The 26,008-nt window shown below is 52.2% G+C and overlaps 2 protein-coding genes across 3 annotated transcripts in view; both read left to right on the top strand.

Moving 5' to 3' along the window:
• The first annotated feature begins 262 nt into the window (after positions 1-262).
• On the top strand, positions 263-11,073 carry GPR61 (G protein-coupled receptor 61). Of its 2 annotated transcripts, none has more exons than XM_043533723.1 (3): positions 263-857; positions 6,709-8,746; positions 10,156-11,073. In XM_043533723.1, exon 2 carries the CDS (start codon positions 7,121-7,123, stop codon positions 8,465-8,467), a length of 1,347 nt encoding a protein of 448 aa, XP_043389658.1. In that variant the 5' UTR covers positions 263-857; positions 6,709-7,120; the 3' UTR covers positions 8,468-8,746; positions 10,156-11,073. The 2 variants fall into 2 exon arrangements, with proteins under 2 accessions (XP_043389658.1, XP_007067604.1); XM_007067542.3 differs by lacking the exon at positions 263-857 and adding an exon at positions 936-1,279 and having other exon boundaries at positions 10,156-11,042.
• Positions 11,074-19,694: 8,621 nt separating this feature from the next.
• Positions 19,695-26,008, top strand: part of GNAI3 (G protein subunit alpha i3) — a 46,643-nt gene continuing 40,329 nt past the window's right edge. The window contains exon 1 of the mRNA XM_037884869.2: positions 19,695-20,059. Coding sequence (XP_037740797.1) covers positions 19,942-20,059 — 118 coding nt within the window. The 5' untranslated portion in view covers positions 19,695-19,941. The remainder of the gene's footprint in view (positions 20,060-26,008) is intronic.

The following is a 26,008-nucleotide window of genomic DNA, read 5'->3' on the forward strand; positions in this document are numbered from 1 at the left end:
CCATTTTTAAATCATTTGTGTGTGGTTTGGGTTCAGAGGAGTTCGCTAAACACAGGGGATGGGCCACAACCAAATCCTCTCGTCCATCCAGAGTGACCTGGTGACACGATGGGAAGAGGGCGGCTGAGTTCATGGTGACCTATCATGGACTATGCCTGGGTGCAAACCCCCAGCTGTTCTCCTTTAGGGGAGACTCACCCCTCTCTGCACGCTTTGGCCCAGGGTAGCTCTACTTAGAATTATGGGGGTAGGCCGGGAAGCCAGGCTGCAGGCTCGTTGGAAGGTAGTGGAGGTGGGGCCTTCATATGCTGACCCTCCTCCACCTTCCAATCCCAGGGATAGGGGGTGCTGTGCTGCCGGAGTTTCTGACCTTCATGGTCTGGGCACGTTCCGTTGCCCAATGTGGTAGCAGGGGCTCCATCAGCTGAGCAAGTCCCATCTCTGCAATGGCATTAGAGAGCGCTGGGCACCCTGGGCCACTAGCCCCGTGCTAGGACATGCTGTTCCCGGTGCAGGCCCTGCTGGCAGAAGCCGGACGCAGCCTGGAGGAAGCTGCGAAAGGCAATGGTTCTGACTCTCATGGGAACGCTGTGGGGCTGGCCTGGCATTGGAAGGAGGTTGGATGCTTTGCAGGCAAGGCCTTGACCTGCACTCCTTATCCCTGTGTGAGCCGTGGACGGGGCAGGACCAGTTATACCAAACTGCAAACCAGGAGGCCTTTAGGACCCAGAAACCTTGATGATCTCCAAGCTGCTGGCTGCCTCTCACCCTTCACTGCAGTGACTCTGTGCATCATCTCCCGTGGAGGAGCATCAGCTGAGAGGTCCCCAGTACTCTGGCAGGCTGCACAGGGAAAGGTAGGAGCAGATGCCTGGATTGGGGACAGGAGGAGAGGGCTGGGGCTGGCTAGGCTGCAGCATTTCTTTCTGCATCCCCAGGTATCTGGAGTGTCTCGGTCAATGGGAGAAATGCACAGAGCCAAGTCCAGTCTCCTGACTGAAACCTCAAGGAGCTGGGGTGGAACCGGAGCTGGGCACCCGAGCTCTGGCCACCAGGGACTCCAGGATCCGTTTTAATGGAGGGGCGAGGACCTGAGCTGGGTGGAGGCAGCCCTTCAGAGGGTCCCACTGGAAGCCAGTTCAGCAGCACCAGGGCGAAGGAATGAGCAGGGCCAGGCTGGATGCCGCTCTGCTCTCCTAGCCTGGCTCTCTTCCCTTCCACCCTGGCTGGGGCCTGCTGGCAGGATGCTGGGGCTCGCTGCGCAGGTGGAAAGCACAGGGTAAGAATCCTGCCCCTGCAAAGGGAAGGGCGAGTGGATAGAAGTGAAGGGCCCAATGGGAGGCTGTGGGGGCAGCCTGGGCAGGAACAGGGGAGGAGGGTCACCCTCAGATTCATCAGGTTGGCTCATGTGAGCTGGGCACAACACCATGGTGGGCGTCCACAGGGTAGAGGGCAGCCTGCCTAGGGGCCTGAGAGAGCAAAGCATCCTGTGTTGAGGGGCTGATCAGGACCAAGATCGGAGAAGTGGGGAGGGCGCGTTGCTGGGGAGAGCGGAGGGAGCTGGGGATGGGCAGGGGAAAGAGAACACAGAACACACCAGCCAGCCATCTCGCCCTGTGCCCTGCATCTCATGGTGCCCAACACCAGAGGCTACAAATGAAGGATAGTGCACCCCGTGTAGTATACCTAACTGTTTAATACCATTCCCCCAAAAGGGGGTTCTTCCTGACCCCCAGCTGGCGATCAGCCGGCGCCCTGAAGCATAAGAACTGGTAGACCCCGATCCCAATCAGTACCACTGCAGCCATAGGGCCAGTGGGTGTGACTCCAGTGAGCATTCCCCAGTGTTCCTATCCCAATGCCTTTGCCTTTCCTGTCCCACAGCGCTTCGCCTCAGGAACATCCCCCAGTGTCAGGGGGGCGGGCAGGGGAAGGATGTGCTGAATTTGAACAGGTTTCGTCTGCTAGGAAAGGTGCTTGAAGTCAGAGTTGCCCATTTGCTACCACGCTGCTCCTCTGGGGGGGACGGGCTCCTGGGGGCTGGTGGACGTCCTCCGTTGTCGTGGGTGGCTACATGGACGGGGGGAGAAGTTGCCGGTGTGGATCACACAAAGGTAGAGCTGCCTCACAGTCTTTGTGATCTGGACTGCATGCACTTCCCCTCGCTCCCCGCTTTGTGCCAGCTACAGCCTGCAAACGCCAGCACTGGGTGCCCGCAGCGCCAGTAGGAAACGGCAATGGCCCATTTGTGCTGAGATCCCATTTACTGTTGTGCACTAAACACGGCTGGGCCAGGTGAGTCATTCGATAGGGGGCTGACTCCACTGCTCCAGCATGGCCCTTGGGGGCACTGGGCGGTAAGGAGCATTATGTGTGGAGCCAGTGCTGACCCCAATGCCACAGTATGGTGCTAGGTGTTGCGTGCTGCTGTGGGTGAGTCAGTAGGGGGCGCTCTTCCCTCTGAGTCAGGGCTTACCCTAATTCTCCAGCCTACTGTTAGCGGGTGCTGTGCCCCACTTCTCATTTATGCTCTAGCCCCTTTATATTGCAGTTGGCGTAAATTACTCCCAGTTTCAGGTCCCTTCCCACTACCAGATTAGTACAGAGAAGCCTTATCTTGCTGAGAGCTAGGCCTGGCATTTTTAACCGGCAGTAACATTAATTGTACAATATCCAACCATCCTTTTTTCCAGGTCAGTGCTATGGTGCAAGCCAGGCCGTGCGTTGCTGTTTCCCCATTTAGGGATGCTTGACTGTTCAGCAGATTCCTGAGCTGGAGTACTGAATTCCATCAGTGGTCAATATCTAACTATTCAGACGGCTGCAAATGTTGTTACTGTTTGTTGAAATGTTGCCCTGTCTGTTCTTTCCCTGTAGGTGCCCTCCTCCCCAGGTGCTGCTTTCAGCAGATACATTAACCACTGTTTCATCTGTGGGGGAGTTTTCCATCAGAGCAATTCCGTGTTTAGGAATCATAATTTAGGGCCAGATCTTCAGCCTTAGTTCCATTGGAGTCCATGGAGCAAAGTCAATGATCACCAGCTGAGGATCTGATATGTCTGAGCTGTCCCACGCCATTAGATTCAGGATACATAGTTCTGCTGGAGCTGGCATCTCAGCACCCAGAACTAGATCTGTGAGGAGAATGGGAGTTCTGTGCTGCAAAGGTTTTTGAGATTTCAAAATCTGGCTTCATTCCAAATCAGAGGGAAAACTGAACATTTTGAAATTCTCCACTCAGGAAAATTCTGAAAAGAAATTTATGTCCAGTCCCTTGTGCTTTGATTTTTTTTTTAACTTTGTGTGATGTTAGAATATCGTACCAACCAAAACCAGCGGAAATGAAAAGTTGTTTAAAAACAAAATATTGAAATGTTTTGTTCTGAAATGTCAAAATGGGACATTGCAACATTGCTGCAACTTCCCTCCTCTCCCCAATAAAACTGGAACAAAATCGACCAGTTTCACAGAGTGTTTCGATTTCAGTGGAACTGCATTTTCCCAGGGAATATGGTTCCATCAAAGTTCCTTCGACTGGCTCTCCCCAGACCCTTTGGAGTCACATGCGTTTCCACAGCTGGTGGCAGTAAGTTCCCGCCTTTATACCGTGCTTGAGGTTTAGGCCATGTCTACACTACGGGCGCTACAGTGACGTAGCTATGGCGCTGCAGCACCGTGATGTAGATGGTTCCTATGGCAACAGAAGGGGTTTTCCCATCACTGTAAAGAATTCACCTTTCCAAGCGGTGGTAGCTACCTGGATGGAAGCATTCTCCTGCCGACCTAGCTGCATCTAGACTGGAGGGCTGGGTCTGCTCAGCTAGAGCATTCGGTGTGTGGATTTTCTACACCCCTGAGTGAAGTCGCTATGTCAATCAGTAGAAAGAAAAGGAGGACTTGTGGCACCTTAGAGACTAACAAATGCATCCGATGAAGTGAGCTGTAGCTCAGGAAAGCTTATGCTCAAATAAATTTGTTAGTCTCTAAGGTGCCACAAGTCCTCCTTTTCCTTTTGCAAATACAGACTAACACAGCTGCTACTCTGAAATATGTCAATCGGTGTTAAGTTTAGACCAGGCATTGATGTTTGGGGTTTTTTTTTTCCATTTTGGCTAATTTCATCAAGCGGCATGTGTCTGGTGCGCTATCTTAGGCTGGGTGCACGCTGACAGGTTGTATTGCATCACTACGTTGGTCAGGGATGTGAAAACTCCTCCCCCGAGCATGGTAGCTATGCCAACTAAACCCCCAGCGCAGACGCAGCTCCGTCAGTGGAAGAGGACCTCCGTTGACATAGCTAACTTCGTTCGGGGAGGTGGCATTCCTAAGTGACAGAAATCCCCTTCCGGCGGCGTAGACTGCAGCTATGCTATGGGATTATGGTGGTCTGGCCTCCATAGTGTAGACATACCCTGATGCTGGTGTCACAGGGTGAGATGGTTCTTCAAGGCCTGGTCTACACTAAAAAGTTAAGTGGACCCAGCTACATCACCCAGCGGTGTGAAAAATCCACCCCCCTGAGTGATGTAGTCAGCTGACCTGACCCCCCGTGTAGACAGCACTAGGGCAACAGAAGAATTCATCTGCTCTCGCCTCTCAGGGAGGTGGATTCCTACTGTGGCTGGCGAGCCCCTCTCATGACTGTGGTGAAAAATTGGGATGGGGGTCAGGGGTAATAGGAGTTTATATAAGAAAATGATCCAAAAATTGGGACTGTCCCTATAAAATCAGGACATCTGGTCACCCTACCAGCACTGTGATTCTCAGTGATACTGAGGCCCGTTTATGGAGCTCTGGCAGCAAGATGCACTGGTAGAAATAACTGTATCAAGTATGGGGCACTGGAGAATCAGATCCCCTGAGTCCTGTGGGGTTTTATACCTCTCAGAAAGTGGGGCTCTGATCTCTGTTGTTAGCATGAAAGACCTTAGTGTGCTTTCTCCCAAAAGTTAGGATGTGAACCCTGATGTCCTTGTCATATTCCAGGTTAGGTAATTACATTCGGATGGCCTAAATTCCCCTTGTAGTTTCAAGTGGACATGTTCTTCACTCTCTGTTCTCAGCTATTCGGCAGTGTTGTGGTGTGCTGTTAAACAGCGGCTGTGCTCCACTCGAGAAGTGTTTGCATTTCAGTTGTGAGCAAAGTGACTCCTGCTTAGCTAAAGCCTATGAAGTGCTTTGGAATTCCCTTGGAATGGGAGGTGCTGTGTTATTGCAAGGTACTAGTTTACCATCTGACAGGGGGACAGTCCCAGCTCCTGTCCTTTCAGGGAGGTTATTTTTCTGGTATACTTTGTAAACTGGGCAGAGACTCCACAAGGGACACTTCCACTCCCTGTGTGAGGACAACGCCAGCGAGTGTCTGAGTGACAGGAAACTCCCGAATGCTGGGATGGCCAGGAATGGGAACCCGCTGACATACACGAGCCCATGAAATATGCTAGACCTCTGATAACGGGGGACTCCCAAGATTCACTGCTTCCCTGAGGATGGGAGGCAGGGCATACGGAACACCCCAGACCCCCAATAATGAGGCTACCTCTCAAATATAACGGATGCCCGAGAAACAGGAGATCCCCTGGAATACAAAATACACTGAACATACCCGGCAATATGCTGGATGCTCATACACTGGGGAATCCCGAACACTCGGAAACCTACAGGCCCCTTGGATGAGATCTGGTGAGCACAGGCGCTGACCCAGCCAGCACAGAGGCCAGTGAGAGCTGGGGGCCCAGGGCTAGGACCTGGTGTAAATCCACTTTGCTCAATGATCAGTGTGGAGCTATGGCCCTTCAGTGGAGAGGTGCTGATTACACCAGCCCAGGATCTTGGCCAATTTCTGGGCTCGCTGAGAGCAGGGAGATGGGGATGGCCGGAGGAGGTTGATGGGCATCAGCCACCATGAGCCAGATATGTCCCTGGCCCTCTGTGGATGGTTTCTTTCTCTGGGTGAGCATACTCATCCTTCCTTTGCCTTTCCTGAGATCTGGGGTATGAAGCAGCCACTCACTAGTCCAAGGCAGCCCTGGGGCTCCCAATGTGACAGGACAGTGGAGAATCCTGAGAGAACCCAGAACTCCCAAGACATTTGTTGCAGAGTCAGCAGGCCCCGCTGGTGAGATGAAAGGAACATAGGGATCTGGGGACCACCAGACTGGATCAGACCTAGGGACCATCTAGTCCAGGATCCTGTCTGGGACAGTGATCAGCATCAGCTGCTTCAGAGGAAGGTGCAGGAAACCCACAGTAATAGGCAGACATGGGGCAATCTGCCTCTGCCCCTGCCCCTGCTCCCTCCCCCAGGAAGATCTCGCCCAATCCCTAATAATGATAGATGGGTCTCTCTACCCTGTCCATTTTGGGAGCTTAGGGGATGCCCCTGGAGTTGGAAACCAAGGTCCAAAGCTGGGAGGAGCCCTTGGAGCAGCAGAGGGGCTGGAATCCTCCCAAAATCAAAGTGGTTTAATGGATTAGCAGCATCAGCTAGGACCTTGGGGGGCAGAACCTGAGCACCGTCCTCGGTGTCTACTCAGATCTGTGTCCCTGATTCAGCAAAGCACTTACGAACGTGCTTGAGTGTACGCATGTGCTCTGGTATGTCCGCCCTTTCAGCAAAATTCCCATTATCAGCACGAGCCCAGGGTTTGGCCCTGGCTCTCGGCTTAGCCAATGCAGTGATTAACGCGGAATTACATTTCGTTGTAGGTGCTAAGCTTTGCCAGGGAAAAGCGAGCAGCAAGATGAGATACCAGGAGGGCTGAAGACAGGCAGGAGACCCTTAGCTCCATCTGCAATCCCATGGCTTTTCTGGACCCGCGGGCATCACCCACCCAAGCACAATCCAGCAGGACACAGACAAGGGTGCCAAATTCGGTGCAGCTGAGCAGCAGGATGGCCAGTGTAATCCAGCAGCATCGGGAAGTGTAAATGCCCTTGGAGCATGGACTTGTCCTCTGGGGCTCGGCAGCTGGTGAAGGAGCCGGCCAGAATGTGAGTCTGTGGGCTGGGATTGCTCCCTCTCTGCTGGCTAATTCTCTCTGATTACTCTAGGGGACCCAAAATAGGATGGATGATGGACCTGTGAGGGGAGGTGCCGTGGGCGTCGACACCAGTCTCCATGGAGCCTTCACTCCCTACCCAGTGGGTATGGAATTCCTCCAGGCCGGGAAGGCTTCTCCATACATCCCAGAGCACCATGCACCCCAATTCCACCCTGGACACCAAGACCAGGGACGTGGCCTCAGAATCCATCGGGCTCTTCTTCATGCTCTTGATTGACCTGACGGCCATCGTGGGCAATGTGGCCGTGATGACTGTCATCATTAAGACACCAGCACTGAGGAAATTTGTCTTTGTTTTCCACCTCTGTCTGGTGGACCTCTTGGCAGCCCTGACCCTCATGCCTCTGGCCATGCTGTCCAGCTCCGCCTTCTTCAACAGCACCATCTTCGGCGAGGCCCTGTGCCGTGTCTACCTCTTCCTGAGCGTCTGCTTCATCAGCATGTGCATCCTTTCCATCTCGGCCATCAACGTGGAGCGCTACTACTATGTGGTGCATCCGATGCGCTACGAGGTCAAGATGACCGTTGGCCTGGTGGTCTGCGTCCTGGTGGGGGTGTGGATCAAGGCGGTGGTCATGTCCATGATCCCTGTCCTGGGCTGGCTCTCTCCGGATCGTTTCAGTGCCTCCCCAGCCTACAGTGGCCGGAGCTGCTCGCTGCAGTGGAGCCAGAGCTCCTACTGCAAGTTCTTTGTGGTTTTCTTTGCCATCTTCTACTTCCTCCTGCCCGTCCTGATCATCCTAGTGGTCTACTGTAGCATGTTCAAGGTGGCCAGGGTGGCTGCCATGCACCATGGCCCACTCCCCACCTGGATGGATACGCCGCGGCAGCGATCGGAATCCCTCAGCAGCAGGTCCACCATGGTGACCAGCTCGGGTGCCCCTCGGATTACCCCTCAGAGGACGTTTGGGGGTGGGAAGGCTGCTATCATTCTCCTAGCAGTCGGAGGGCAGTTCCTTTTCTGCTGGCTGCCCTATTTCTCCTTCCATCTCTATTTGGCGCTGAGCTCTCAGGCTTTCCCGGGCCGGCAAGTGGAGAGTGTGGTCACCTGGATTGGCTACTTTTGCTTCACGTCCAACCCTTTCTTCTACGGGTGCCTCAACCGGCAGATCCGTGGGGAGCTCAGCAGGCACCTCACCTGCTTCTTCAAGCAGCAAGCAGAGGAGGACCTCCGGCTGCCCAGCCGCGAAGGCTCCATCGAGGAGAACTTCTTGCAGTTCCTGCAGGGGACAGGCTGCAACACAGAGAGCAGGAACGTTGCCTCTCCCAAAAGCGAGCCGCCCGGCGTCGATTTCCGAATACCTGGGCAGATTGTGGAGGAGACCTCGGAGTTCCTCGACCAGCACATCACGGTCTCTGACAGCTACATCCGGGCCGCGCCCACACCCAAGCCCGAGCCGTAGCAGACCTTTGCCCTTGACAACCTAGTCTTTCTGATGTGTGGAATAATGCAAAACCCAGCTGTCAACAGGGCACGATTTCCTAATAAACACAACCGTGGCAACTGACGTGTCCTCTCTCCACCTGAGTGCCCACGCTGACAAGCAGCTGGTTCTGGTGGCTGAGTCATTTTGGCTGGCTAAGATCAATATCGTAGCGTTTCTATGATTTTTCCCTTTTCCACTTGGAGCAGAAACAGCCTCTTGGATTAAAAATTCCCTGGAATTTCCAGTTTGTCTCTTGTAAGTTTCCAAAAGGCCCTCACTCAGTGCGGGGGGATGGACTAGCTGATCTCTTGAGGTCCCTTCTAGCTCTATGTTTCTATGGGTCTATGAAAAGAGCGTTGATTTTTTTGGGGGGGGGGTCTCTAATTCAATATCCTCTTAATCCTTTCTGATCTGATCCCTACCCCCCAACTGTGTGAACCTATCTCCATCCCAGTTAGGGTTATATTTAAAAAATGGACCCTCCAGCAGGAATGCCGGAACCTCCCCTGCCCTTCCCTCTTCCCCGAGGCCCCACCCCTGCTCTGCCTATTCCCCCCAAACCCTGCCCCTGCCCTCCTCTGCCCCCATTCACTTCTCTTTCTCCCTCCCTCCCATCACTCGCTGTTTTCCCCTCCCACCTTCCCCCTGGCCCCCAAGAGTCAGGAGGGACTCACCTGCAGAGCCCGGAATGGGAGCTTCAGCCGCCCTACACAGGTAGGAGGCGGCCCCAGCTGAGTAGGGGCTGGCGCAGTTTCCCCACCCACAGTAACCAGACTTTGGGTGTCCAGTCCGTAGATCTGACAGGACACTGTCAGGTCCCCTTTTCGACTGGACTTTCTGGTCGAAAACTGAGCACCTAGCCACCCTAATCCAAATAGGAAAAGGGGGACAGCTGGGATCCCCACCACCATGCCGCTTCCCTGATTTTCCCCCACTGAGATCCCTTCAAGGAGGAGGGAGAGCACAAGCTTGAGCCAGGACACTCCTGGCTAAGCCTTGGACAAGGCACGGCGGAGCCATGTGTCTGCGGAAGGAGCAGGTGGAGACTCAGGCGAACCAGTTCAAGGGAGTGTAGCTGAACAAGTGACCTTTGATCAGGCCGTGAGACAGGGGTTTCCTAGGATCCAGCCCCATTTCCTCCTACCCAGCCCCCAGACTCCAACGCAGCCTCCCACCAGGCACGCCCTGGACCTAGCACAGGCTCCAGCGCAATCTGCCTCCCTATCCCTTGGTCTTCCAGCAATCCCTCCTCAGCTTGGCCCAGGCCCCTTGCTCTGTCTCAAACTCCTCCGAAGTGCTGCTGGACTGGTGACACCTGCCCAGCAGGAGGTGGGCCCTGGGAGCCACTGTGGGTCTCTTCCCCCTTCCCCAGCACCTCAAGTGCTGGGCCCTACGCTCCCCGCAACCCACACTCTTCTCCCGCCTTGTCCCCCAATGCTGCTTCATGGCCTGGGCTTGGATCCCCTGCCCTGGAGCCCCAGGGGAGCCCCCGCTCATGCATGGCCCAGCTCAGACATCAGATACAGCCTTCGCCCCAGAGAACAGAGCCACTGCTACATGGGAAGCAGTGCTCCAGGGCAGGCTGTCCCGGGGTGCTGGGTAGGGGGAAGGGAACAGTGATAGTGATTTGTTTGTATTGACATGAATCATCTTTTCCCTTCCAGAACCGCCCCCTCTGGTTTGTCTGCCCGTGGCAAAGGGGACTCTAACGCAAGGAGCCCATGTGACGCGTGAGTGGGGCAGCCGCAGGGCTAAGCCATCCCCACTGGTTGGCCCCCTCATGGCATCTTTGATCACTGGCGGAGACTTAGGAACAGCTGGTCATGGGGTCGTGTCTGATCAGAGCCAGACTGAATCTGAGCCTTCACCCATCACATGGCCCAAGCTAGGGGCAAGTGGGATCCAAGCTGCATTTATCCAACCACCTTGTCTGCTTGGGTCTGGCCCTGCCCAACTCTGTCAACCAAAACGTGGGGAGGGTTTAGGTCTGGCAAGACCTCAGTGGTCAGGCCTTGGGCTTGCCGAACAAAGGAGTGGTTCCGATCCAGGTCCTATTTATTTGACGCCCCCCCCGCCCCCTCAGTGCAGGGCGATGGGGTGGGGAGAGGGGTTCTGATTTTGTCTCATCTCTGCTCTCGAGGGCTGGAGAGGAGAATGGCATTCACATCTCAGCCCGTGAACAAAGATCTGCTCAGCCAACCAGCCTCAGCCTGCCGGGATCTCTGGCAAAACTGCCCAGGGCATGGACAGAACTGGGACAGATGGGCCCCTTCTAATCAGCGAGCCTTTCCCAGCTGGGCTGGAGAATAGGAAGTAGCCAGGAGAAGAGGCCTGGCCACCTTTGCCATGGGATTATGCACTAACCTCAACTGGGGGGTGTCCTGACCCCAGAGCCTGCAGGGGCTTGCTCTGACTGAGAGCGCCCTCTCCAGGCGGGTCTTGCGTGCTGAGCTGGCGAGCCAGCACATCCAGCCGAGCAGCACCATCTGAGCTCCGTCGTCACTGCTTCTGAGGGCTAGGACTCGAGGACGTTCATTTAGGAAGGTTTCAACCTGGAGCACCAAATAAAACTCTTTATTACGAAACGTGGCTCCCTGCCTGCATGGGACCTGGTGGGCTCCGAGCCCTGGCGCTCAGAACAAAGGGTCCAGAATAGGACGCCAGCCTGCTCCGATGGGGCTTTTAGCTGTGGCCAGGTGGGTCTTGCTCTAATGAAAACTAGTTTCTCTCTCTCCTGGCCTTATCAGCTGTAGCTGAGCTCAGGACGGGACAGGGTCCAGTGATTTCAGCACAGGGCTCTGGCCACAAATCCAGAGTCAGGTGAACTGCAGTCTGTGCCCCATGTGACCTTGGGCCCGTAACTAGGCCAAGAGCCCCCCAAATGGGCATGAGCCTAGGCTCCCAAATCCACTTTGAGGCACTCAAGGAAGTAGCCTGATTGTCCCATGGTGCTGAGCCCCCAGCCTCCCCTTGACCCCCGTTTGAGCTTTGGGTGCTCAGCACCTCAGAAAATTAGGCTCAAGACTGCTCCGTGCCTCAGTTTCCTCCTTTGTGTACCAGGGATGAGGATACTGACCTGCCTCACCACAGGCTCAGAGTCTGAACTCAGATGCAATCCTTGGGAGGAGCAGGCAGCCGGGGCCCTTTCTCCAGAGATCTCAAAGCCCGTCACAGAGGTGGGTAAGTGCTAGTACCGGGGCAGCGAAGACAGAGAATTGGTGGCGTGACAGCGAGCTCATAGCAGAGCTGGGAATGGGACTCAGGAGTCCTGCCTCCTCGTCCATTCACCTAGCCGCCTGTGCACAGGACCTGGGGGGCAGAGAGCTGCTGTTGGCTGTGAGCGCTGGCCCTTGCTCCTCCTGGAGCAGTGGGACTCAGTGATGTTTCCTGGCAGGCTACTCCCCTGAGACCACCCCACTGAAATGTGCCGGGGCTGTAGCCCCAGGGCGGAGGAAGAATCATAGAATATCAGGGTTGGAAGGGACCTCAGGAGGTCATCTAGTCCAACCCCCTGCTCACAGCAGGAGCAATCCCCAACTACATCATCCCAGCCAGGGCTTTGTCAAGCCTGACCTTAAAGATATCTAAGGAAGGAGAATCCACCACCTCCCTAGGTAACGCATTCCAGTGCTTCACCACCCTCCTAGTGAAAAAGTTTTTCCTAATATCCAACCTAAACCTCCCCCACTGCAACTTGAGACCGTTACTCCTTGTTCTGTCATCTGCTACCACTGAGAACAGCCGAGCTCCATCCTCTTTGGAACCCCCTTTCAGGTAGTTGAAAGCAGCTATCAAATCCCCCCTCATTCTTCTCTTCCGCAGACTAAATAACCCCAGTTCCCTCAGCCTCTCCTCATAAGTCATGTGTTCCAGCCCCCTAATCATTTTTGTTGCCCTCCGCTGGACGCTTTCCAATTTTCCACAGCCTTCTTGTAGTGTGGGGCCCAAAACTGGACACAGTACTCCAGATGAGGCCTCACCAATGTTGAATAGAGGGGAATGATCACGTCCCTCGATCTGCTGGCAATGCCCCTACTTATACAGCCCAAAATGCTGTTATCCTTCTTGGCAACAAGGGCACACTGTTGACTCCCATCCAGCTTCTCGTCCATTGTAACCCCTAGGTCCTTTTCTGCAGAACTGTTGCCTAGCCACTCAATCCCTAGTTTGTAGCAGTACATGGTATTCTTCCGTCCTAAGTGCAGGACTCTGCACTTGTCCTTGTTGAACCTCATCAGATTTCTTTTGGCCCAATCCTCTAATTTGCCTAGGGCCCTCTGTATCCTATCCCTACCCTCCAGTGTATCTACCACCCCTCCCAGTTTAGTATCACCTGCAAACTTGCTGAAGGTGCAATTCACGCCATCCTCCAGATTGTTAATTAAGATATTGAACAAAACCGGCCCCAGGACCGACCCTTGGGGCACTCCACTTGATACGGCTGCCAACTAGACATGGAGCCAAGAGCTGCAGCCCTTCACGCAGATTCCCAAAGGGACTTAGGTGCCTCTGTAGGCCTGCACAGAGCTGCCTGAATCCCAGCACTCCCACAGTGAACGAGCTGCTCAGATCCCTGGCAGGATTCTCAGACTAGGCGTTCCCCATCTAGCTCACCTGCAGGCATTTGACCCGGACCCTTCTCCAGCCTAGCCAAGGGCCCATACCCCTGGGCTATACAGTCAGTCTCTGGCCCAGTGAACACCGAATTATTTATAGGCAGTGGAACAGCAGACAGCCCCCATCCAGTGTACCCTGAGGATTGGGGCACTCACCTGCCAACTGGCAGACCTAAGTTGGGCTCAAGTCCCAGCTCCCAATCAAGCAGAGACGAGACTCACCTCATGCCAGGTGAGTGCCCGGGCTGGAACGGGGTGGGGTCTCTGCTTGTTCCTAAGAAAGGCCTGACTTGCTGGCATGTTTAACTCCCGCAGGGGGCTCCCAGCTGGGGATCCAGAGCAGAGAGGGGCTCCTCAGTCAAGCACCCAAGGCCCAGATGAATGGGAAGTGTGAATCTGGGCTTAAGCCCTGCCCCTCCCCTCTGCATGTCACCTCGGCTGGCTTAGGCAGCTCCCCACTCAGCGTGCTGGTTTCTGAGGCTCTCTCCCCAAGCATTCGTTGTTCAGGGAGCCTGGGGACTGTGACTGCACAGGACACCTAGGAGCTAGGTCCTGCCTTCGGAAGGGGAGTTTTGCAACTGACATCTGCACACTTGGTAGCCAGTGTCTAGTAGCCACACACAAGGGATAATCATGAGGGAAGGCAATGGTCTCTAGTGGTTAGAGCAGGGGAAACGCTGCCCTAGTCTCTCTGGGTGAGTCCTGGCCCTCTGTGTCTTTGTAACAATGGGCAGTGCCCCTCCAGGGGCCTAGGCTGTTATAGCTGGGTCTCATTTCGGGCATTGGGTGGTGCTGGTGGGCTGGGATACAGGCGCTTGGACAGTGGTCTGGGGGTCCCCTCTGGCCTGGACTGCCATGACCTAAGAGCTCTATGACTCATTTACACACCTCCCCAGAGTGGGGAGCAATTCAGCCAGTTGGTCTAGCACAGGAGTGACATGGGTGCTAATGATTGTGAAGTGCTGTGAGACGCCCAGGAAACAGGCCTCGGTGTGAATGATTGTGACAGCGGATAGTGCAGACAGACAGAGACGCCGGCAGAGGCGGCTCAGGCCTGGGGATGCAGGGCAGCTGTGTTCTAGCTGTGTTCTCTGCTACTGGCTCACTCTTCCGCTCCCTTCCCCCCCGCCGGCCACGCTGTTTGAGGCAGGGGCTGTATGCGCTGCACCCAGCATGATGGGGCTGTGGCCTCGTTCAGGGCCTCCTGGTCTCACTGTATGACGAATAATAACTCCAGGGAGCTGCAGGGCTTGAGTTGTGACTGTGCTGCCTGCCAGCAGAAGCCCTCCATGCCCAGCTGGGGATCCCAGGGGAGGAAGATGTCTGAGGGACTCAGCTTTCATCTCCTGTTGTTGGCTGCAGCCTGGGCAAGTGGCCTTTTCAAAAACCAATCTTTGCCCATTTTTGCTCAGGGGCCTCACATGGGGGTGGGGGCAGCAGGCACCAAGGCCTCCTGCTCCCCTGAGCGCTTTCTCTTTCTGCCCAAATGGAGCAGGGCGCCTGGCCAGGAAATACCAAGAGGCAGCAAAGTTCCCCGACAGCCTATGGGAAAGGAGCTTTTTCCCCCAAGCCAGCTACTGTCTGAGTCTCTGCATCCTTTACTCCCACAGGCGGGTGGGAGGGGACTGGCTCCATCTGTGGGGCCTGAATCCCACATGTTCCACATACACCCCGGAGCCTTTTGTTCTCCTCCCCAGGCTAGCCTTGCTGGGTCTCTCCGGTAGAAGGTGCCTCTGGCCCTGCTGGGGGTCAGGTTCTGAGCCACAAGGCGCCGTGGCGCAACAGTCAGGCTCTGAGGCCCCGGCTCAGTTCTGCCCCTTGGGGATCAGGCCCCCTGGCCAGGAATGCACTCAGCAAGCACTGTGTTTGCAGCCAGAAAGCTGAACCCCAACCGCCTTGTTCTGGCAGCTCTGCTCTTGGGATCCCTCCTGGGGAGTCTCCCTAGGGCCTGCAGGCCAAGCCACCCCACATACGAGTGAGTCCTTCCTGAATGGAGCGTGGCTCTGGATGCACCAGCCCAGGCACTGTTCACATACACGTGTGATCTCCTGCACACGCTCCCAGCACCTCCTGCACAGTCCATCCTCCCCGCCCCCCCCTCGCTCTCCTGCAGGATCCAGCAGGTCTGACCTTTCACGCTCTTCGGAGCCTCCCTGTGCGCGCTGGCTCACGCGCTCGTCCCGTGGAGCCTGGAGCCCCCAGCAATAGCTCTGCTCTGAAGAGCGCTTCCCACACTTGGGCAGGGCGGAGCAGCAGCCCTAGAAGAAAGCGCTTGTGTCTCGCCATTGGTGCAATAAGCTGCTCTGTGGGTAATGGAGAAACACGGCAAAGGACACGGGAGCCACGCCGGCACCAGGCTCTGCAGGTGCAAGGGAGCAGCTCGAATCTGGATGGAGCAGCTTCTCTTAGGATGGCTGTGGAGTTTGGGCCGTCTCCCCTTTCCTCCTCCCCTGGCTTTCCTAGCTGCTCTGCCAGCCTGCCTGAGCCCTGCGTGGCCACCGCTCGCTCTCCGTCCCCATCTCGCCATGTGATGTTCCTGCCTTGGGGACTGGAGTTTTGCTCATTTCTAGAGCAGGAGCAGCAGGAGCAAGATCCCCACCCCTCCTGGCCCCCAGCACCTCTCTGCCATGGAGTGAGGGGGAGTCCGGCCAGGTCTGGGCCCCTCTGAATGGAGATTGCCGAGTGCCACAGGGAGTGTCCCTGAGCCCCCCAATGCATTTCACTAGCCCACGGACTGGAGCCTACAAGCCCATGGCCAGTCCCCAAGCCCTGCAGCACGCACCGGCTGTGTCCGATTGAGTTCCGTGAGGCTGGAGAGGGTATAAACTAGGGCTGGCATTGCCCCCTCGGGTGTAAAATGCATTTGAAACCTACCTCCCAGTACCAGGGCTGCTGGCAGCTTTCTGAACCAGGGAGGAAATGGGAGTTAACCACTTCATTACTGAGCCAGCAGGGGCAAAAGGGATGTCAGGGCTGCCCCCTGGGCCACTTACCTCCACTTTGCTGAAGCACAGGGTGGGCCATCAGTCCTTCACACATGGTTGTTGCTGAATGTACTGCTTAACCCTTCCTGTGCTGACAAGGTGAAAACACAGGTTAAGTTCCTTCCCTCTCCCACCCTCCCCAACTCTCCTGCAGCCTCCGGCTCTCTCCTTCTGCTCTCTCCCTGGCTACCTTAGCCGAAGGTCTCCCGCAGCGCGCCACCTGGCACACGCATCCCCAGCCAATAGACCCCTCCTGGGCTGGAACTTTACTGGCCACGGCTAAACCGGCGAGCCTTTGGTTAAGCCTCTACACAAATGCCTGGTTATCAGAGGGGCTGCACATTCCCAGCTCCCATCTAGTTACACCAGGGGTGCACCAGGCCCATTGTTGGTGCGCCCCTAAACGGCACCCCCCTCTCTTGCCTCTGATGGAATCCAGAGACCAGCTTGGGGTTTTCTTCCTAGGGCACTGGGTGTTATGGAGAGTAACAGGCACAAGAGGGCGGCAGAATGCCCTTTATGGTGACTGCTCTTTATTTGGTGAACAGATTGAGGAAGGCCAGTGGCAGTCACAATATTTCCTGTGTTTGGCGGCTGTTCTGGGAGCAGCTGCAAGTGTCCCCCTGTCTGGGGAAGAGACAGGGGCTGCGTTCCGTCCCCTAATGCGGAGCCGGGCGGGTTTATACGTCGGGACTGGGGAAGAGTTAGATGTTCTTGCCATCCTAGGTTGGCAGGCATACACCATCAGTGCTAGCTGTTGGCAAGGGGCATTGTACTCCTTGCTTGGGGGAGCACGTGGCTCAGGGGTGGGTAATGAAGAGCCGTTCGCCTCAAGGTCACTGCCTGGATGCGTCCATTCGCAGTGACGCAGAGTGCTCTATCGCAGGGTGGTTCTTTTCCCCAGGAGAGGGGAGTTTGGTGGGTCTCAGGCTGGCTCCCCACAGACAGGCGTCTTCATCAGAAAAGTTGGCACTAGGCTTGGCACTAATGGGTGGCAACCTCAGCACAGCCACCAAGGACTTAATAGAGACTGAATACTCCTTTGGAGGGCATCCCTTGGGTTAGGGCTGAGACATGTGAGCACGGGGCACTGTGGGAGAGTAGCATGTCCTGGAACTGCCGGGGCATTGAGGATCCCATTGCCAAGGGCTTTCAGGCTGGGCACCAAATTCATACCAAAAATATAAGAGTCCATCCAAGATGTAACATCTGCAGCATGTTACCTGAATGCTCCACAAGTTTAAAAGTGGGAGAAGACAATTGTACCTTCTCTGGGCACATGGTCCCCACCGCCACCCCCAGTCCTCCAGATGCATTTGCAGCCTGCTCCCTCTTCACTGTTGGTAAGGATATGGCTGTGAGGGGTACCCTATAGGAGCTTAGCTAGATTGCCACAAATGGGGCCCTGCATAGCAGCCAATGTGCCGTCAGCCCCTGGTGCTGTAGGGAGGCTGGGCCCAGCACAAAAGCGAAAAAGCGGCCTATTGGCAGCCCCGGTGACAGCTGCTCTGGCCCTGCAGTAGTCTGTCCATCTCATGCCCCCTGATCCAGCTTGGTCACTCCTTTCTGTCCATCCTTCTCAGGGCATATAGAATCCTGCAATGGAGTAGCACTGTAAGTTAGGAGATGGGCCTTCTGGGTCTTCCCTTGCCCAGATTCTTCCCTGTTCATGGGGAGGGTTTATGTCTGCTTCACTCCCCCCACCTTGGGGTTGGTAGGGGAACCCAGGCTATACCAGCCCTCTTCACCAGGTTCCAATCCAGGGAGGCAGCTAAATCCTGTGCCCAAAGTGCTACTCTGCTACCTCCCTGGGTCGCTTCCTCACCAGTCCCGTTTCCCAATGATAAAACAATAACCATCAAATAACTGGTTTCAGAGTGTTAACCGTGTTAGTCTGTATCAGCAAAAACAAGGAGGAGTCCTTGTGGCACCTTAAAGACTAACAAATTTATTTGAGCATAAGCTTTCGTGGGCTAAAACCCACTTCATCAGATTCATGGAGTGAAAAATACAGTAGGGAGGTATAAATACACAGCACATGAAAAGATGGGAGTTACCTTACCAAGGGGGGGGGGGTCAGTGCTAACGAGGCCAACTCAGTCAGGGTGAATGTGGCCTATTCTCAACAGTTGACAAGAAGGTGTGAGTTGGGAATGGGCCACATCCACCTGATTGGCCTTGTTAGCACTGACCCCCCACTCGGTAAATTGGCTTGCACTAATCCTGGGCTGTCTGGGCCCAGAGCACCTGCTTAACCCCTTCCTTACCAGTGTGGGGTTTGTATACCCTTGTCACACACTCCAAAGGGAAACAATGAGCTGGGCAGACAAAGAGCAAGCAGCAGATGATGTTTTGTAGCTCAGAGCCCTACTTTGTGTTGAGTCCCTGGCCCATGTTGGCCGCAGTGCTTGGTATGCAGGTGCCTGAGGTAAAAGGACTAATGCACATCCCTTGCCAGCTGAGTAGCTGGAGACTTCATAGATTCCAAGGCCAGAAGAGACCACTGTGATTGTCTTATCTGACCTCCTGTATAACACAGGTCAGAGAACTGCCCCCAAATAATTCCTAGAGCAGAGCTTTTAAAAAAAATAGCCCATCTCAATTTAAAAATGGGCAGGGATGGAGAATCGACCATGACCCTTGGTAAATTGTTCGACTGGTTAATTACTCTCACTGTTAAAATGTGTACCTTATTTCCAGTCTGAGTTGTCTAGTTTCAACTTCCAGCCATCAGGTAGTGTTAGACAGTAGTTCTCAAACTTTTGTACTGGCGATCCCTTTCACACAGCAAGCCTCTGAGTGCAACCCCCCTTATAAATTAAAAACACTTTTTTATATTAGAGACTAACCAATGTGAGCTGTAGCTCACGAAAGCTTATGCTCAAATAAATTGGTTAGTCTCTAAGGTGCCACAAGTACTCCTTTTCTTTTTGCGAATACAGACTAACACTGCTGTTACTCTGAAACTTTTTTATATATTTAACACCATTATAAATGCTGGAGGCAAAGTGGGGTTTAGGGTGGAGGCTGACAGCTCATGACCCCCCATGTAATAACCTCGCGACCCCCTGAGGGGTCCCGACTCCCAGTTTGAGGCCCCCTGCGGTTAGACTTTTCTCTGCTATACTGAAGAGCCCATTATTTGTGCAGTTTTACACCTATCCCCTAGCGGTGGTGTAACCATTGTAATGAACTGAGGTGGGTGCATGTCCTGGAGTGAGCTACATTTAATATTGCCGTCTGTGGGATGGAATCAGAACGGACACGCTATTTGCCATAAGCTCCATGCTGCCGGCCGCCACGGGCAATTTGCTATTAGCGCGAGCAGCAGGGATTTGGGCTTTTGGAGCTGGGTTCTACCCCACTGTCACTGCCTGGTTCCAAGTGGGAGTGGCATGCAGCACAGAGCCACTGGTGAGCTCTCGGTGCCCGGAGGGTACAGTGGAAACCTAGTCCCACGAGAGACACCAGCCCACAGGGGATTGCAGCCCCCTGCTTCAATCCTTTGCCGTGCATACAGCCCCCCAGTGCAGACCACGGGCCCTGCCAAACGATGCTTCCATTCAGCACATAAACTACAAGTCCCAATATGCAACGCGGCGGGGGCGTCTCCGGATGGATCCCAGCATGCAACGCTCTAAACCCGTGGGCCGTGGCTGACGGTGTGCGTGCAGAACTCCATTTCCCAGAGTGCGCCGCGCCCCCAGCCGCGCCTCGCGGCAGGCGGCCCCGGAGCGGATATCCGGCGCCGCCTCAGACAGCGCCGCTCTCGGGCCGCCGGGCTGAGGAGAGCGAGAGGCGCAGCCCGGAGCCCCCCGAGCGGTGCGGAGCGGCCCGGCCCGGCCCCGCCATGGGCTGCACGCTGAGCGCCGAGGACAAGGCGGCGGTGGAGCGGAGCAAGATGATCGACCGCAACCTGCGGGAGGACGGCGAGAAGGCGTCCAAGGAGGTGAAGCTGCTGCTGCTCGGTGAGGAGGGGCCGGCGGGGGGCTCGGGCCGGGCGCTGCCGCCGCGGAGGGGGAGGGGCGCGGTCCCGGGGAGGGGGGCGCCGCAGCCCAGCTCCCGGGCCGCGCACGGCGCTGGGCCTGCGGCCGAGCGAGCCGCCGGGGCGCGCTGCCGGGGCTGGCTGTCCTGCCGGCCGCGGGGCCCGGCTCCAGGGCAGGGGCGGGCGGCGGCGCGGGGCGGCTGGCCGGGGCGAGCTTTCTGGGCGGGCGGCGGACTCGGCAGCTCGGCTCGCTGGTGGAGCGTGAGGGCTTGGGAAACAGGCTCTGCTCCGGGAAGTGGCTCTGCCAGCGCCCCGCTCCGGGTCCGAGCGGCTCCTTTTCACCGGCAGCGGTGCTCGTGCCCGGCAGCTGGTGGGCCCACTCGGGTCACCAGCCCTGTGGCTGGCGCTTGGTGCATCAGCCGAAATAGAGGCCGGCTCCTGTCGTGACTAAGGCTGTGTCTGCGCTAGTGCTTCTGTCCGCGAAACCTTGGTCAGTCGGGGTGTGAAAAACCCTCTCCCTGGCCAGCATAACTGTCACCAACGAAAGCAGCCGTGTCGCCGGGAGAGCGTCTTCTGCCAGCACAGCTAATGCTGCTCGTGGGGGATGGTTTAATTATGCCGGCAGGAGAGCTCTCCCCCGCCGGCAGAGAGCGGCTACATGAGAGATCTTGCTGTGGCACATCTGTGTCGCAGTAAAGTCCGTAGAGGAGGCTTCGCCAGCTGGTCTCCACAGTGCTTGCAGGAGTGAAGTATAATGTTTTCTTGTCACCAAAGTCAGAGCTCTGGACATGTGCAGGAAGCATATCCTCTGAGTAAGGAGATGCTATTTTTAAATATGGTCACTTTTCTGATGGTAACATTTTAAGGTGCTTCCATTCAGTATTTACTTATTGGAGATCGCTGATTTGTGTTTTTTCAATATAGTTCTTTGGATAGATAAATATTTTGGGTCTACAAATAAAGTGCCATGTTCTGTCTGGTTTTTATTAACCCTATTGGAGGCTTGTGCATAGGGGTAAAAGGAAGCAAATGAAAATTAAAGATTGCCTATTAGGGGAAAATTGCTGAATAGTGAGCTGTAGCTCACAAAAGCTTATGCTCAAATAAATTTGTTAATCTCTAAGGTGCAACAAGTACTCCTTTTCAAAGTGAAACAGCGGCAGTCCCATTTCTTGAGTCATTTAAAATGAGCTAAAGAGTCAAGTGTGAGGAACAACCTTGCATTTATTGTGGTGGAAGGTGGATTAGCTGATTTCTATATTTCATAATCAGTTGCTTTGTGAAGTTTGCAGTTTCAGTTAGAGACATATAGAGATATAGCTCTGGTTTTTGTATTGATCTACTTAGAAGTACGTGTACTAGTGAGCTTCTCTCATTTGTGTGGAAAATGTTACACTAAGATTTCTTTCAGTGTGCTAGCCGTGTTAGACTGTATCAGCAAAAACAACGAGGAGTACTTGTGACACCTTAAGAGACTAACAAATTTATGTGGGCATAAGCCACGAAGGCTTATGCCCAAATAAACGTGTTAATCTCTAAGGTGCCACAAGTACTCCTCGTTGTTTTTACTAAGATTTCTGGTTTCCTAATGGGAGGCAGCCATGGGAATCCTAAGAGCAACATGTGTATTGCTTAACTTGTTTTTCGCCTGTATGAACTGTGTGAGGCACTGAGGTTCGTGGTTCTTTGTGTGCATAGAACATTTTTTTTGATTGGCTGTATGTGGTGATAAGTCTTCCTCCTTGAGGGTTTGTTCCTTTGTTAGTAAGTAGGAGTTTCAAAATCTGTAGAGAAGGGACTTTCAGTGGGATTAGTAACCTTTTTGATACTGTATACGTGGGGTTTTTTATGTGCCATGATGCTGGAATATAGCTAACACTGAAATGGCAAGGAATTTGCAATGGTGTCAGAAGTTATGCCTGTACACAAGAGCCCTAAGTAATATACAGAAAAGCTGTCCAAATAATCAAAACACATAGCAGTGTTCACACAGAGTGGGAGAGACTTTTGAAAAGCATGAATGGTGGTTATGCACCTAATTTCTGTTGTCTTTCAGTGGCTGTTAATTGGCCTAACAGCCATTTGTGCTTTTGAAAATGTCTCTGTATAACTCGTATTTTAAAAAAATCCGAGCTTCGTAAGGTCTCTGAATTAAAGGATTCTACAAAGATGTTTGCTCTCTATGTATTTGGTAACATACAGCTAAAACAGATCAATCAATTGCTAGGATAAAATGCATGCTTTAGTCATTTCATTAAAATTTCAGAAAGCTAGATGAATCACATGTGAATTTTAAACAGTTTGAGATAGCATTTTTCTTTAAAAAATTAATATAAAAATGTCTAGGTTGAAGCAACGTAGCTCATTTCATTAAATTGTAAGAGACCTTTGGAGTGTTTAATAACTGGAGCAAGGCACTCAGTGCCGATGCAGAGTAGTTGAGAAGAAATGTGTTGCTTTATGTAAAGTCCAAACCCACTCTGTAATCATCTTTTTAAAATTCAGAAATACTTTGAATGAAGGTGAGAACACTCCATATACATCTTCCCAGCATCTCTTCAAATAAGTGGCCTAGTTTTGCTCTTCTCTGCAGAATTATGTAGGTTGGGAAAGCTCACATAGGCAAGGTCTAGTCATTTTCCCCTCCCTCAGCCTTTTAACAGAATCTTCAATATTATGACACTTCTAAATTACTACATTGTTCAAAATGTGGGTTACACCATATCTCAGGATTCTAACTGCATTTGACTTCTTCCCCGCCCCTTTTAAAAAGAGCGATTCTAGAATTTTTGGACTAGCCCTTTTTCAGCTACACATCCTGTTACTACAGGCCCTTTTTGTTCCTCTGGGTTTCTACTTTTCTTTTCTTTTTTGCAGTTGCTTTGGTTTTGCCCTTCTTGAGAGCAGCCCAGAACTGGAAGAAAAATAGGGTTCTAGGTTGTCTGGTCTTGCTCACTAAGCCCTTTCACAGCTGAATTATATCACCATATTTGCATTTCTGTAGCACCTTTCATACAAGGGTGTCCAATTACTTTACAAATAATGCTTGTTTCACAACCCTGCCTGTTAGGTAGCAACGTGTTACACCAATTTTAGACATAAGGAAATGTAAGGAGAGAGTAGTGACTTGCCCAAGATCACACAAGACCTTGTCTGCACTAGGTAATTGTCCTCTTGCTGACTTACTGTTAATGGGTCTTTTTGAACCAGTGCTGAAAATGGCTTTAACTGGTGGTGGACACCAGTCTTCTGCAACATTATGGAAAACATTGTTGACATCTATTGTCAACAGCTGGTCAATCTCCTAGCATATGGAAGACTGTGGAGAACCTGTGGGAGAGCAGGGAATAGAACCAAGGAGTCCTTGCTCAGACCTCTGCTCTAGACAACACTGCCTCCTTTCTATTAGTTTGTAACCAGTTCCTTCAAGAAAATACTACTGTGCAGGAACAGACATACAGTTTAGCTGCTGTATAATTCTATAGGATTTTCCTGTGATGATGAGCAGCAAAGTGTGGGAGGGTATGGAAATTGTATGGTTTTTACCTACTCAGTTTAACTCCTACCATGTGCTGTAAGTGGGGCCCTTCATTTTCAGTTTTTGTTTTATTTAATTTTTCCTGGGAATTTATCAGTGTCTATTACCACCACAACAAAAACAGGTGAAAATGTGTGTGAAAAACTATTTATTTTGGGGGGGGTAAATATCAAGGTTTATTTTGGTGTATGGAAAGGTATTCAGTAGATTAATGCTTTGAATTCCGTTCATCAGTGTGGTTTGCTGCAGAACTAAAACAGAACAAAACCTCTGAGTTTAAGAAAACAATGTATCTCTAATCCACAAATAAAACTTTTTATTTGAATAAATAGTTTATTATTGTAGACTTAGAAGTATTAGCCTATAAATATTTACATTTAATAATTGGGTCACACCATTTGCAGCACATACACTCAACTTCATCCTTTTCTCATTTTGTGTTTTTAAAACTTTTGAATAATTCCTTGCGTTCTGAAACTTATTCCAGTACAGATTTGTGTTTTCTTTCCATTTTAGTGTGTCAGATCTTTAAATCGTTACCTGCTAACAGCTTGAAATGTGGATGTGGTGAACATTAGATTCATCAGTACTTTCAGATGTGCACGCACTTCAGAGCTTGCGTGTGAGCCTGTTTGTTGTGTGTATCTTCTAAACTAATACATAGCCTTCCTTCAACAGGCAGCTTTGCATATACACACAGACTAATGTATTATCGTAATACAGATATCTCATGCAATGTATTATATGTTCCTAATAAAACAAGTTTATTTTTTATATATTTGAATGACACAAGAGTATGGTGAAAATTGGAAAAAACTGAATAATACTTTTTGTAAAACCTGTGAAATTTTCAGTAAAAATGGGTTTATACTGAAAATGAAGGGGCTTAGCTGTAAGTTATGCCATACTGTACATTTCAACACTTTAAATTTACTGTATTGCTGCTTTTTTTAAAAAGAAAAGCGTTCATGCAATATCAAATGACAAATACGTTATTGGCTGTAGAAGGCAGTTCCATTGTTGAATCCAGTCAGTACCACTTCTCTGAATGGAACATTTGCTAGATGGCATCTTTGCCGACGCATCCCCTGTTTGAACTGTTCATGCATAACATGCATTTTACCTGTCTTTTTTTCCCCCTAATTCCGTGGTACTTGAACATAATTTAAAAACACATACAAAATAATTGAAACAGAAGCCCATCCTAAAACAACCCTGACCTACGTAACCAGTTAACCAAAGAGACATCCTACAAAACACCCCCCACCTTCTCTAGGGACCTGAGCCACCAGTTATTTCTTAGCCCTTCCCTGAGCTCAAGATAACAGGCTTTGTGTTGTGCCATGAAGTTCAACAAGTTTTGGCTATTTCTGACCAAAGGGCTGGAGGATGAATTCCAAGGGTGAGGGCCATTCATTGAAAATGCCTTGCCACTACTTCCATGTAAACTAGGAAGTCAAGTGCTTTAGTGCCACAGCTGATCAGCTCTGGACAGTACCTCAAAAACAGGGTGTCTAGGGTTTCATAGGGCAAAATTCTCAAACTCCGCCTAAAACTGGAGGGCAGACAGTGGAAATTACAGTGCACTAATGTAACAAGGTCATCTAATACAAGTTGGGTTTCTATACAATACCTAAATTTCAACCCAGATTGTGAGGAGGCTTGTCTAAGGCATTCTGATTCATGAAAGTTCTCCTTACACCTCCAGAACTTTGTTGAGTGACACAGGGAATTGTCATGTCCCCTCCATATTCTCTCTTCCACCCTCCCCCGCCAAAAGAGCTGAAGTATTTACCTACAAAACATTTACTCAGTCATCACAGTGTGAAAGCCTTTAATTCTCTTGAGGTTGAGGAGAAAGCCCTGATCCATCGGGCTATCTGCCAGTCAGAGTAAATCTGCTGTCAGAGACTTTATGGCATAAGAATAAAAAAGTGGTGGTCTGTGAGCTTTGGAATGAGACTTGTGCCATGGTGCTTTGCAGTCTTCTCTCTTGCTTCTTGGGTCATCTGTAAACCATTTGTGTGGAAGAGCTAAGATGGACGTTTCTGGGGTCATCATCATATTAATAGCTGAGGACAAACAATTTGTAAAGTACTGCTTAACCATTGGTAGATCAATATTTCCTGCCCCTCAGAAGCTTTCTGAGCATGCTTGCTCCATTAATCTTCGAGGCATAGCATCAAACAGGTTTTGTTCAACTAGAAAGGGGTGCCCCAAAGACAAGTCCTCTTCTCTGTAAGTTAAACAAATTGCTACCAAGTTAATCCCCTGACAGAAAGCATTTTATATTCCTTGTGTATGTAAGATTCAAAAGCAATCTCATAATGATTTTAAAAGTGTCTACAATTTAAATATTTACAGGTAGTTGGTATGCATTCTGTTCTATAGTGA

The sequence above is a fragment of the Chelonia mydas genome, chromosome 21 (assembly GCF_015237465.2).
Source record: "Chelonia mydas isolate rCheMyd1 chromosome 21, rCheMyd1.pri.v2, whole genome shotgun sequence".
Taxonomy (NCBI): domain Eukaryota; kingdom Metazoa; phylum Chordata; order Testudines; family Cheloniidae; genus Chelonia; species Chelonia mydas.

Excerpts from the sequence above, each read along its gene's own strand:
- GPR61 (XM_043533723.1), top strand. The coding sequence starts at position 7,121 with ATGGAGCCTTCACTCCCTACCCAGTGGGTATGGAATTCCTCCAGGCCG.